We start from the raw sequence: 12653 nt of genomic DNA, 5'->3' as shown, positions 1-12653 counted from the left end.
AGTTGGTCTGTTGCTATCGAGAAATATTCCCAAAGTCAACACATAGATTTACAACCTATTTTATTGTGAACTAAGATGATTCAGAAGCTGAGCAGTATGTGCGTGAATTTAGATATGAAAAGCTTTGTAGGTGGAAGATAGAGCTGGATCCTTGTTTGTGTCTGCACTTTATCCTAGTTTCCTTGGAGTCAATAGAATCTTTTAGGGTTTTACTATATTTTTAAAGTTTTTTTCCAAGTTATATTAATAAATATCGTTACACTGGAGGGCTATATGTTGGGTGCCTAGTGGTATCCACTAATATCCCCTGAAATAATGTTAAAGATCATATGCAAGTTGCTGGAAATTGTCTTATCATGCTCTTGAATAGGTTCTTTTGATAGCCTCAGAATGGAGTCAAACAACTGATTGGTGCAAGACCTTCAAGTCAGGACAACTCATGCTTCAACGTCATCTACTATCAGCCCTCCTTCATCCTGATACAGGGTCCTCCTTTGTTCCCTGAATATGCCACACCATGCACCTGTTCCCTGAATCTCTGACTTTACCATTGCTGTTTCTTTTTGCTGGCCCCTTGTTCTCTCCTTGAAAATGGTACCCACCCAAAATCTCAGCCCCTCTCAGAAGCCTCCCTACTCTTCTATGTTGAGAGAGAGCACAATGAAGTGTATGAAAGCATGGGCTCTCCAGTTAGACTACCTGGCTTAAGATCCCTGCTGTACCACTTACCAACTGTGATTTGGGGCTGGTTTCTTCACCTGCTGTGCCTCAGCTTCCTCATTTGCAAAGTGGGAAGGATCAGGGCTCTACCTCATAGGCTTGTTGTAAAGATAATTGAGATAAGTACTCAATAAATATTGTTAGCTGTGATTTTTATTCCATGCTACCTTGTACTTTGTTCATACTTTTATTCATATTTATATTAAGATAGTGTTAAGGCTTTTATTACATTCTCTGCATTATTGCTGAGTGTACATGTTTCTGTCATCCACTTCCATTATGAGCAACTGGAAGTAAAGGACAATAACTTTTTCACTATTGTGTCCTCAAGACGTAGCCCAGGGACCATCAAAGAGGAGGTGCTCAAAACATATTTTTAACCAATGGATGAAAATACAAATGAATTCATTTATTCCATAAATAAGCACTTATAAAATACTTAGCAAATCTGAGATTGATGAAGGATAAGGCATGTTTTAATGTTATTTCCTTCAACCCATTCTCTTCTGTGATAGTTAAGGCAGAATGCTTCATTAGTTTTCCATTGCTGCCATAACAAATTTCATGAACTTAGTGGCCTAAAACAACATACATCCAGTATCTCAGTTTCTGTAGGTCAGAAGCCCAATACAGGTCCCAGGGGGCTAAAATCAAAGTGTTGGCAGGGCTGTGTTCCTTTCTCAAGGCTCTAGGGATGAATCCACTTCCAAGGTCAAGTTGTCGGCAGAATTCAGTTCCTTGTGGTTGTAGGACTGAAGTACTTGTTTCCTTGCTGACTGTTAGCCAGGGACCACCCTTGGCTCGTACCAGCCTCTCTCTAGTCCTCACACGTAGCCCTTACATCTCAGAACCGTTATTGGCACATCTAGTCTTTCTCATGCTTGGAATCTCTCTGACTTCCCATCTGCTGCATCTCCTCTGCGTCCTCTTCTGCCACCTCTCTCTGACTTACTCTTCCACTTTTCGCTTACACTTTTAGGGCCTTGTGTAACTATGTTGGACCCAGATAATCCAGGATAAGTTCCAATGTTAAGGTCAGCTGATTAGTAACCTTAATTACATCTGCAAAGTCCTTTCACAGTAGCATCTAGATTAGTGTTTGATTAAGTAATCAGGGACAAGAATCTTGCAAGGACATCTTCAGAATTCTGCCTATCATAATGCTCAGTTAATGGCTATGTTTAAGCTCTTAGAAAAATCCACCATATTTTTACTTACCTTTCATCTCAATGAGGGCAGGGATTATATCTGTTTTATTCACCAGTTTATGTTTAGCACAGTGCCTATCTCATAATAGATAGTCTATGAGTATTTGTTAAACACATCAAACTTCCTAGACTGAGATGTTTAGTTCTCTTTTTTTAGAAGATAATTTTGTTCTAGGTTACCAAAATGATCAAACCAGCTTTTTTTGTTTTTAATTATTATGTTTGTTTTGGTTTTGGTCCCTTTTAACTCTGGATTTACCACTTGTACCCTTACCTTCTTTTAAGTTTTGGTGCCATTTAACTTTTTCTCCTAAAAAATTATGCTGGACCTATATTTGGAACTTTGGGGCTGTGATTGTAAGGGAGTTGTGAGGGACTAGATTATCAGTAATGATAATGGTGATGACAACAGTGATGATGATGTTTTGATCAGGGTAGGCTGGTGGTTTTCAGCCAAGGGCCATTTTGCCCCCTTGGGGACAATTTGGCAATGTCTAGAGACATGTTTGGTTGTCACAGTTAGGGGAGAGGGTACTTCTGGCATCTAGTTGGTAGAGGCCAGGGATGCTACTAAACATCCTAGAATGCAGAGGACAGCTGTCTATAACAGATAATTATGTAGACCAAAGTATTAGTAGTGCCCAGATTGAAAAACTCTGAGGTAGGCTAAGTGCTGTAATGAGCAACATCAAATCTCAGTAACTTCACAGAAAAAAGTTTATTTCTTACTCCTTCAGAATCCATTGCAAATGTTTCTGAAGGGTGCTTCTCCTGGGAGGTTCTTGGGTAGAATCCAGGTTCCTTCCATCATGTAGCTATAACTTCTTCAACAAGTAGCCATCATTGTTGAGAAGGGAAAAGGAAAGAGTAAGGGGTAGAAGATTTCTGTGGGTCCATCCAGGAGGAGGTGTATATCACTCGCTTCTGCTGCACTCAGTCACATGGACCCACCCATCTGTATCAGACCTGGGAAATGTGGTCTAGCTATGTGCCTGGGTGAATACCAGTGATTTATGCCAGAAAAATGACAACAGCAATAATAACAATATTAATTCCAATAACATCTAACATTTATTAAGCTTTTCCGTGCCAGGCATGCATAATATAATTTACCTGATGGTGTAACTGAGACTCAAAAAGGTTGAATACCCTGTCCAATTCATGCAGAGGTCTGTGGGGAGCCGAGAGGTGAAGCCAGATCTGTCTCATTCCAAAGTACATGTGCTTACTCACTACTCTATACTCTAGTTGGGGCAGGAATTGAATACTGCTTTTAGTGAGGCTTAATTTTTATGAAATAGAAACTATACCCATAAGTACCATAAATGCAGAATGTTCGAGGCTTCTAAAACTACTTAAACAATCTTTCCTAAAGAGCTGCTGAAATCCTTTTTAGGGAATGGCAATTTACAGATTGCGTCTCAAGTTTTCATCTGGACCATAAATGAAGAGACAGGAAGAGATGAATATCATCGGTGAAGGCTATCATGGTGCTTTTAAATCATCCTGTTGCACTTAGGCATTGCAGCCCATGATTATGTATTTCACGTAAGTCTTCAGTAGTCCAGAGGGACTGCTGGCCGAGGTAATGAGCACTGCTAGGAATCTTGACAGCAAACTCTAAATGGTTTCCATGCCACAGAGTTTCAAGAAAGTGGGCCTTTCTTGAAGTGAATGGCTATTTCTGTCTCATTTGGGTAATTTATTCTTATCTGTCTCATATTAGTGGTAGGCCTTATGTCACATGTAATAATTATAATAAGGCACTCACCAAAGCTTCCTTTTAGGGGTGGAAGGCACTTTGGGTTTTATTGTCATGGATCAAGATGGAGGAGAGAACAGAGCCCTCACTTCATAAAGGCCACCCTTGTAGACAAAGCAATATGAGTGGGTGAGAGATGTGAACAGAGTTCAGAGTCTTCCTTTAGAATGAAACTGCAGCAGTTTCCTGGAACGTTCTAATCGACTTTTCAGGGTCTGAAAGCTGGTCCTAGATGTGATGGTTCTGAATGCTGCTGCCTTCATTATCGGCTTCTACTTTGACTGGGTAATAGCACAAAATTTTCAACGAGTTCTCTATTTTGCACCATTACAATTGAACTTCTAATCTTATTGCTTAAAACCGTTTATTATTATTTTTTTAAATAAAACCAATCTATTTCTTCTTTCCAATCTCCTCCTCTGCTGAATGTTGCCTTTCTCTTTCTATTTTCTTACAAGAATATTTGCATCATCACATTGGTTAAGACCTTTGCTTCAATTGCCCATTCAGGAACTGCTGATTGCATAACACCATGTTAAGCACTGTGCTGGGCATTGGGCCAGAGTAGTGACCAAGACAAACATGGAGCCACCTAACTGCAAGGAAGCCACATGCTCAGGTGAGCGCTAGTACTTTTTGCCACAAATAGCAATAACAACATCCACAACAGTGCTGTCTAGCATTTATCAAGCTCTTACAGTTTTGATTGAGTTTAATTTATATTCTGTCTCTGATGACGATGGCCAGAACATTAAAGAACCTCCACTAACATACATTGTGTGCTCACTTTGTGGCAAGCACTGGGGTAAGATCTTTCCATGTATTTTCTCATTTAATCCTCACAAACCCCTATTGGACAGGTTTTGTCATTATCCCCATTTTACAGATGAGGAAATTGAGGCTTAGAGGGAGTAGAGATTTATGTCAAATCCGATATCTGATAAGTAGAAAACCTGGGATGCAAATCCAGAGTTGTCTGACTCCTTACCTTTGCTCTAAACTCAGTTTTGCCGAATCATGGAGCACGTTAGGAAGGACACTGGTTTTTGCTTGATGTCTAACTACAACCATAAAAGATATATCCCTGTCATTAAAACCGTCCTTAATAACTTTTTTCTGTTCTTATTAGTTTTTCATGAGTCTCTTTTTCATGTGTGCACTTGAATTATTAAAATCTCTCCCTCCCAAGATAGTGTCAGCATAATGGTAAATTACAACTGGCCATTCAGTGTATGTACATTGAACCTTACTATATGCCAGAAACTGGGAGAGAGACAGACATGGTCCTTGCCTTCATGGATCTTACAGTTTAGAGGAGAAGACTGTCATTAACCAATTAATCACAACTATGATGAGTATTATAAAGGGGGAAGAAGAAAATGCTGTGGGAAGCATACCACATTGGTTTGGTAGTGGAGAGTGCTTAGGGATGACCTCCCTGTAAAAATGAAGTCTAATCGCAGAAGTCAAGTCTGAGTAGACATTAGATGAGTGAAGAGGCTGTCCAGAATGTCACGTGGTCTTGAGGCCTGAGAGAGCATGGCAGGATCTATGCACTGAAAGAGGATGGCAGATGGGAGCATAGAGGGGGCAGAATGTGGTGAGAGATAAAGATAATGAGGCAGGTAGGGGCAGATCATGAAAGGCCTAGTGGATCATAGTAAGTTTTGATCACAATGGTGAGTTGTCGAAGATCTTTAGGCATAGGAGGGACCAGAAATATTTGGATTTTTGAAAGATCATTTTGGCTCTAGTGTGGAGAAGGGGTTAAACTGAGGAAAACTGGAAGCTGAGAGATGAGTTCGAAGTCTTGCGTTAGGGTTGTTGTAATTCTGCTATTCTTGGGTTTGGTGAATCAGTCCTTGTTTCCCCATCAGTGCCTTTTGTGATTTTGAAGACATCACCTATATTACCAGTCTTCCCACTTCTATCATCTCGGAAGCAAACTTATCTGCCTTGAATGCATTACCATTTCAGCTGATGGCCTCTGAACCTTTTCCGTTGCGGTGTTATCCTGCCTGCCATCATGTGCTCTGCCGGATAGAGTGTTGAGAACAGTCTCCTTTTCCTTTTCATCAAATACTTTAACAGACACACATTTTCATGATTCCAACTTATTTTTCACTCGTCCGAGCAGAGGTGATGCATTTACCCCCTAAAATAATAAGCTTCTTTAAGCTTATACCCTCACATTACTGGCATGGATGTTTACATGATTCTTTGCTTTTCTTGCTTGTTTTTATTTCTTTTGCATTGGTTTCACCTTCATGCTAGCTTATTCATCTTGTCAGTCTTAAATGAAGAGTTCCTTAGGGCTGGAGAGAGGGGAACATATATCCTCTAGGCCATGGAAGATACACTACTGAGTACCAGAACTCTGTGGAGGTGCCACAGGGATAAAACAATAAATGTAGTTACTTTTGCTCCATAACAAATGGAGGTTGATGTTAGGGTCATGTATCAGTTATGAATGCTTTCAGCTGCAAGTAACAGAAATCTCAAGTAATATTGGCTTAAATCCATAATGATATTTATTTGCTTACAAGAACACAAGAGGTAGAGGATTCCAGGGTTGATTTGGTTGCTCAGTGATATCATGAAGGACGCAGTCTCTTTCATCCTCAGGATCTTTGATCTTTTGGCTTATTGTCTCATGGTCAAAAGATGGTTGCCGCAGCTCCCAGCACAAAGGTTTTATATGACATGTCCAAAACAGAAAAGAAGAGGCAGATGAAAAAAAGATTTTCTCCTCATGCAACTCTGGCTTTTTATCAAAAGTGAAAAATCTTTCATGGAAGCCCCAGTCTATTTCCACTCATTGGTTAGAACTAGGTCACATGCCTACTACTAAAGATCAATAAATGGCAAAAGGAAACAAAATCATTGTCATGATTGACTTAGACCAGTCGTTATTCATTATTTTATCTGAAGCTGGGCACATTGCTGTCCATCAAAATTTGGGCTCTGTTATCAAAGAAGGAGAAAATGTTTTATCACATTTGGATTTAAAAAATGATGATCACAAAACTACTAACTTAGGGTCTAAAAGGAAGACGATAACAGAAACTTTCAGAGATAAGAAAATGGAAGCAAATGAGGTGACTAGCTTCCTAGTTCCCTGGCACAAAAGCAATTTTGAGTAATTCCCTTAACCTTTCCAGATATCAAGAAGCACTTCACCTTTTCCACTCATCCCACATACTTGTGTGTGCCAAACATTGGTAATTCCCTTCCTAGGATCCATTTTTCCCTTCCTTCTTTCCTAACAGAAATCTGATTTTGTTTGGAGCAGCCATGCCCAGCTCAAATGCCCAGTTTTCCACACTCCTTTACAGGTAGGGGAGACTGTGTGATCCATTTCTGGCCAGAGAGGTGTATGTGGAAGTCACTGGATGGAGCTTCCTGGAAAGCTCTTAGAAAGGGACTGACTCGGCTGGTGTCCTCCCTTTGTGCTTTGCCCTTTCCCCTTACCCTTGTTCCTGCCTAGAGTGAGGAGGCCATGCCTGGAGGTGCAGCAGCCATCTCTGACAATGAAAGTGAAAGCCTCACCTAAAGACGGCAGAACCAACAGATGAAGGAGCCTGGACATTAATGACACTGTGAGGCCCTGTCTCAGGGTTAGACTGCTTACCTTTAGTCATCTTGTCACCTGAAAAAAATAACAGAAAAGAAAGCTCTCTGGGTTTAAATCACTGTTGGGTTGTTGGTTAGGTTGCAATTACATGCAACTAAAACAATCCTAGTTGATACACCTTCTAAATCTAGAAGCACGGAAGAAGAGAGTGAAAACACGTCAGTGTTACTAAATGCCAAGGAAAATCTAAAAAGTTTTGTATGAGGAAAGTTAGGGAAAGAGGGGAAGTGAAAACTATAACTGGCTTGATGATCATGAAATGTCCTAATGTTCCTACACTTCGAGCTTACTCATTCCGTTAGTCAGTTCTATTAGTGTTACCATATGCTTTGTGGGAATATGGTACTCCAGTGGCCAGATGACTGGAGGAATCACAGCATAGGAAGCTGGCATTCCTGTCCCTCTGATGAATCTGAGCGTTTACACCTCCTTCAACCTGGCGGTTATTTTTTCAGATATTTGGATATTATCTTTGCTTTTGTTTGGTGTTAATGGATTTTCACAGTAAGGTAATTAGGCCCCAAATTAAGTTTTACATAAAGATGTCTTTGCTGTGTTATTGAGGACATTGAAGAGATGATGTTTAACACATTTTTGGGGGGAAATCAGGTGCTCATTTGTATATGAAGCAGATAAATACATTGCAGGTGAACATTACTGGTAAAATAAACCTTTATTGTTGGGGTTTGCAATGCCAAAAAAAAAGATACTTTGTGTTTCAGGAAGGTCGGGTTTACTAACTAGTGGATAAATAGATGAAAATGAAATGAAGCACAGTATCAAAACTGTCATTAAATCAACTGGCATTTTATCTTAAAGACAGAGCTACACTAAATACCCCACATATGCTCAAATACAAAGGTGAAGTGGATTTCCTCCCAAATTTATTCTCTCTCAGAAGAGATGTTCTTGCTTTATCTTTGGATCCTGTGGAGGGCTGCTTTGGGAAGTCACAGTGGGCTGAAATGGCCTCACCCAGTGTTTGTTTTGGAGGCTTGTGAAGGTCATCTGCTGGGATCAGTAAAAAAGGAGCAAAGGAGTTGAATACAGAGTTAGTCATGATTCTGGGGGCTGTGACTTCACAATTACAGGTATTGGATTGTTGTTCCAAACAGACCTGAAAATCGCTTTAAAAAGCAATACAAAGGATGAGTATATCAGGACATCAAAATAATACCTGTAGGAGGATGAATTTTTATTTAAAAGAAAAAGCTGCTTATATAAATGGGTACTTGTGCTCCTAAGAGACAGCTTCCAGAGACAACTTCACACATGATTCAAGGAGTGCTGTGTCTGAAACCAGGAGAAGATGTGCTCTTGAACATTCTGTTGGAAGAATAAAAAGGCAGCTTCTATATGCTGAAGACACTTTTGTTAGGGTTTGAATAACATGTGTTTTTAAACATCCAATTAAATTAATGTAATAAAAATATAAGTTGATATTTGAACTATTTTTTTCTATATCCCTAAATGTTTATATGTACAAGTTGGCCATCCTCCCTTTTGAATATTTTTAATCTTTTCATTGAGAAAATGGAATATTTCTTTATATTCAAAATTGCCTTATATTTGGCATTACTAACTACTCATTCCAGTTTACTCTCATTACATACTTCCTTGGTGTTTTACATTTTAACATAATATAAAAAGTTTTAAACACCTAAAGAGAGTTCTAAAGTGAGTGATGGAGTGCCATATGCTAGCTTATGAAAAAATTTTATATAGTTCATAAAGAGATGTGCAGTTAGGTGCCAGACTGATAAAGAAAGTTATTAATCTTTGGGTTTAACACTTGTATTAGTCAGGGTTCTCCCGAGAAACAGAACCAATAGGAGATATACATGAACTTGTTGTAAGGAATTAGCTCATGCAATTACGGAGGCTGACAAGTCCCAAGATCTGCAGTTGGCAAGCTGGAGACCCAGGAGAGCCAATGGTATAGTTCCAGTCTAAGTGCAAAGGCCTAATAGTCGCTACAGCCAGTGTTGTAGTTCCAGTCAAAGGCCAGCAGGCTCAAGTTTAGGAATGAGCCAATGTTTCAGTTTGAGTCCGAAGGCTGGAAAAAACCAATGTCCCAGCTCAAAGGCAGTCAGGCAGGAGGAATTCCCTCTTATTTGGGTGAGGGTCAACCTTTTGTTTTTCAGGCCTTCAACTGATTGGATGAGGCCCACCCACGTTGGGGAGGGCAATCTGCTTTACTTAGTCTATTGATTTAAATGTTAAACTCCTCCATAAAGAAGATGTGGTATATATACACAATGGAATACTACTCAGCCATAAGAAACGATGAAATCCAGCCATTTGTGACAACATGGATGGACGTTGAGGGTATTATGCAAAGTGAAATAAGTCAGAGGGAGAAGGTCAAATACCGTATGATTTCCTTCATTAAGTAGAAGATAATAACAACAATAAACAAACACATAGAGACAGAGATTGGATTGGTGGTTACCAGAGGGGAAGGGGGGAGGGAGGAGGGCGAAAGGGATAATTTGGCACATGTGTGTGGTGATGGGTTGTAATTAGTATTTGGATGGTGAACATGATGTAATCTATGCAGAAATAGAAGTATAATGATGTACACCTGAAATTTATACACTGTTATAAACCAATGTTACTGCAATAAACAAAAAATTTAAAAAAAAATGTTAAACTCCTCCAAAATACCCTCACAGAAGCACCTAGAATAATGTTTGACCAAATTTCTTGGCACCCTGTGGCCTAGTCAAGTTGACATATAAAATTAACTGTCACAACACTTATGGACATGTGGGTTTTACTCTTTTTTTTAGGCTTTATATCAAATCGACTTCTGAGAGAGATATGTATGAAATATCATAAGATTAACTGTAACGTAGAAAGGTACAGTTCTGTTTGTCTGTCTGTGTTTTAAATTAAACTTGTAAGGAGGGCCGGCCCCATGGCTTCGCGGTTAAGTGCGCATGCTCCGCTGCTGACCACCCGGGTTCAGATCCCAGGCGCGCACCGATGCAGCGCTTGTCCGGCCATGCTGAGGCCGCATCCCACATACAGCAACTAGAAGGAAGTGCAGCTATGACATACAACTATCTACTGTGGCTTTGGGGGAAAAAATAAATAAAATTAAAAAAAAAAAAACTTGTAAGGAGATTTCTTCAGGGACCTTTCCTGAGCATGATATCCATCTACATTCTTTCTCCATAAAATGGGTGAATGGGGTCCGGGTGACATGATAAAGTTCTATGGATCTAGCATCTTTTGATTTTTAACACAAAGACATCATTACATAAAGACGAGTGGTCTTGATTAGTATGGAATTGCATCTTGTGTGCATTGAACTTTTGCCAATATAACCATAAGAATTAGCAAAAAGAGAGAAAGAAGTATCAATTCAGATAATGTAGGCTGTTCTCCTAGACATTCCCCTCAATGAATATATGCTTCTTGGTAAATATGAGGTGGGAGCTGGGAGTCAGTCTTATTCTCCTGAATCTCTTAGTGTGAGCATCTTTGTGCTGAATGTGATTCCAGTGTTAACATTTTCTATATGCATTAAAAAAATATATATGGGGGCCGGCCCCGTGGCTTAGCGGTTAAGTGCACGTGCTCCACTACTGGCGGCCCGGATTCGGAACCCCGGGCGCGCACCGATGCACTGCTTGTCGGTCCATGCTGAGGTGGCGTCCCACATACAGCAACTAGAAGGATGTGCAACTATGACATACAACTATCTACTGGGGCTTTGGGGAAAAAAAGGATGAGGATTGGCAATAGATGTTAGCTCAGGGCCAGTCTTCCTCAGCAAAAAGAAGAGGATTGGCATGGATGTTAGCTCAGGGCTGATCTTCCTCACACACACACACACACACACAAAATATATATATATATATATGGCCAGTAAACTCATGCCAATGACTTCATCTAATCTTCAGCCAAAGAAATAGCTATCTGTTCTAATGCTAGCAGAAAGTGTCTATTGGACCTACTGAGAGGCTGTGCCGTATTTTGTTTTGTGGAGAACTGAAGTGCTTTCCAAGAGACTCTCCAAGTTCTGACTTGAAAACTATCCCAAATTTAAGGTGCCACTGAGCTATCTTTGATGCTGCCAGGATTGTGGTTTTCTTAAAAGAAAATGTTAACTGGCAACGTTTTTAAGAGCACTATGGTTTTAGGTTTGCTCCTTTTAAAGAGTATTTCCCTCCTCCCTGCCAGAGATTATCTGGAATGCAAATGTGGGCTTTCCACTGTGTGCATGTGTGTATGGGGCTGGAGGGTAGATGTAAAAGGGCTTCTTTAGGACTATCCCTGTGCATAAGAAAGGGATCAGCCACTCTCTTCTAGATATGTGGGGGCATTCACTAAGTTGTGCTGTTTCTATTGCGGTTTATTAAAAAATAAAAATAAGGTAAAGAGAATGATACTATCCAAATAAGAGTAGGTTATGTAAATTCTGACTAGAGAAAAGAAATTTATGAGACAGAGACACCTTGTCTAAAATTTAGAAAGCCTATAGTATACTAGCTGGTGTCTTGGGTCAGCTGAGGAAAGGAGCTTTCAAAAGATTTCATCGGGCCTGGGTGGGTATAGGAGGTGGCAGGACCAAGCGTGAGGGAAAGGGTAATGATAGGTGTAATTTATTGAGCACCTACTTTGTGATAGGTGCTTGGCTCTCGATAAACAAGTGATGAACAAGACAGACAAGATCCATGCTCTCTTGGACCTACCTTCTAATGGGTATGTTTTGGTATGTTTGGGCAACAAACAAATAAATGAAGAAAGGAATGGCATGTGATGAGCGCCATTAACAAAATAAAATGTTAATGCCATAGAGTGACTTGGTAGTGATGAGGATGCTACTTTAGACTGGATGGTCTGGGAAGGCCTCTCTGAAGAAATAACATTTAAACTGAGACCTGAATGATTTAAAGATCCATAATTTATTGCTGCAGAGCATTCCAGAGAGAGGAAAGAGCAAAGGCAAAGCAAAAGCAAATGCATTCTAACATGGAAATGGTAACAAAGAACCACTTTGTTATTGGTTGGCCCAGTGTCTTAGACCTTCCAGTGTAGAACACTGACAAAGTTAGGCTGACCTAGAAGGGGGGTCTTAAATGAGACTTCCTCCCACTTCCTAAATAGCCCCCTCAAATGAACAGCGTGCTCAAGAATTCTGAGTGGGGGACAGTGTGAGGGGGCGGGAAACAATGACAGTGGAGGGGCAAGAGCTAGAGCTTGAAGAGAAAGAAGGCAGGAGGGAGAAGGAAATGGTTACTCTTCTGTGAGGAATCAGACTGTTCCCAACTGTGAAGAGAGGGCATGGAAATGGGGGAAGGAACCTTTGTTGTGTAGT

At 40.2% G+C, this 12653-nt stretch overlaps 1 protein-coding gene across 4 annotated transcripts in view; it reads left to right on the top strand.

The window, feature by feature from the left end:
• Positions 1 to 12653, top strand: part of FHIT (fragile histidine triad diadenosine triphosphatase) — a 1365721-nt gene that overhangs the window by 331381 nt on the left and 1021687 nt on the right. For 3 of the 4 annotated variants that reach the window (XM_058562152.1, XM_058562157.1, XM_058562162.1), the window contains one exon: positions 4201 to 4309. The exons of the other annotated variant lie outside the window; for it this stretch is intronic. In XM_058562152.1, the coding sequence (XP_058418135.1) occupies positions 4273 to 4309 (37 nt within the window). In that variant the 5' untranslated portion in view covers positions 4201 to 4272. The remainder of the gene's footprint in view (positions 1 to 4200; positions 4310 to 12653) is intronic. 4 annotated transcript variants of the gene reach the window in all.

The sequence above is a fragment of the Diceros bicornis genome, chromosome 2 (genome assembly GCF_020826845.1).
Source record: "Diceros bicornis minor isolate mBicDic1 chromosome 2, mDicBic1.mat.cur, whole genome shotgun sequence".
NCBI classification, from domain to species: Eukaryota; Metazoa; Chordata; class Mammalia; order Perissodactyla; family Rhinocerotidae; genus Diceros; species Diceros bicornis.
Note: the sequence above shows the minus strand (reverse complement) of the source record. Positions and strands in the feature narration are given on the sequence as shown.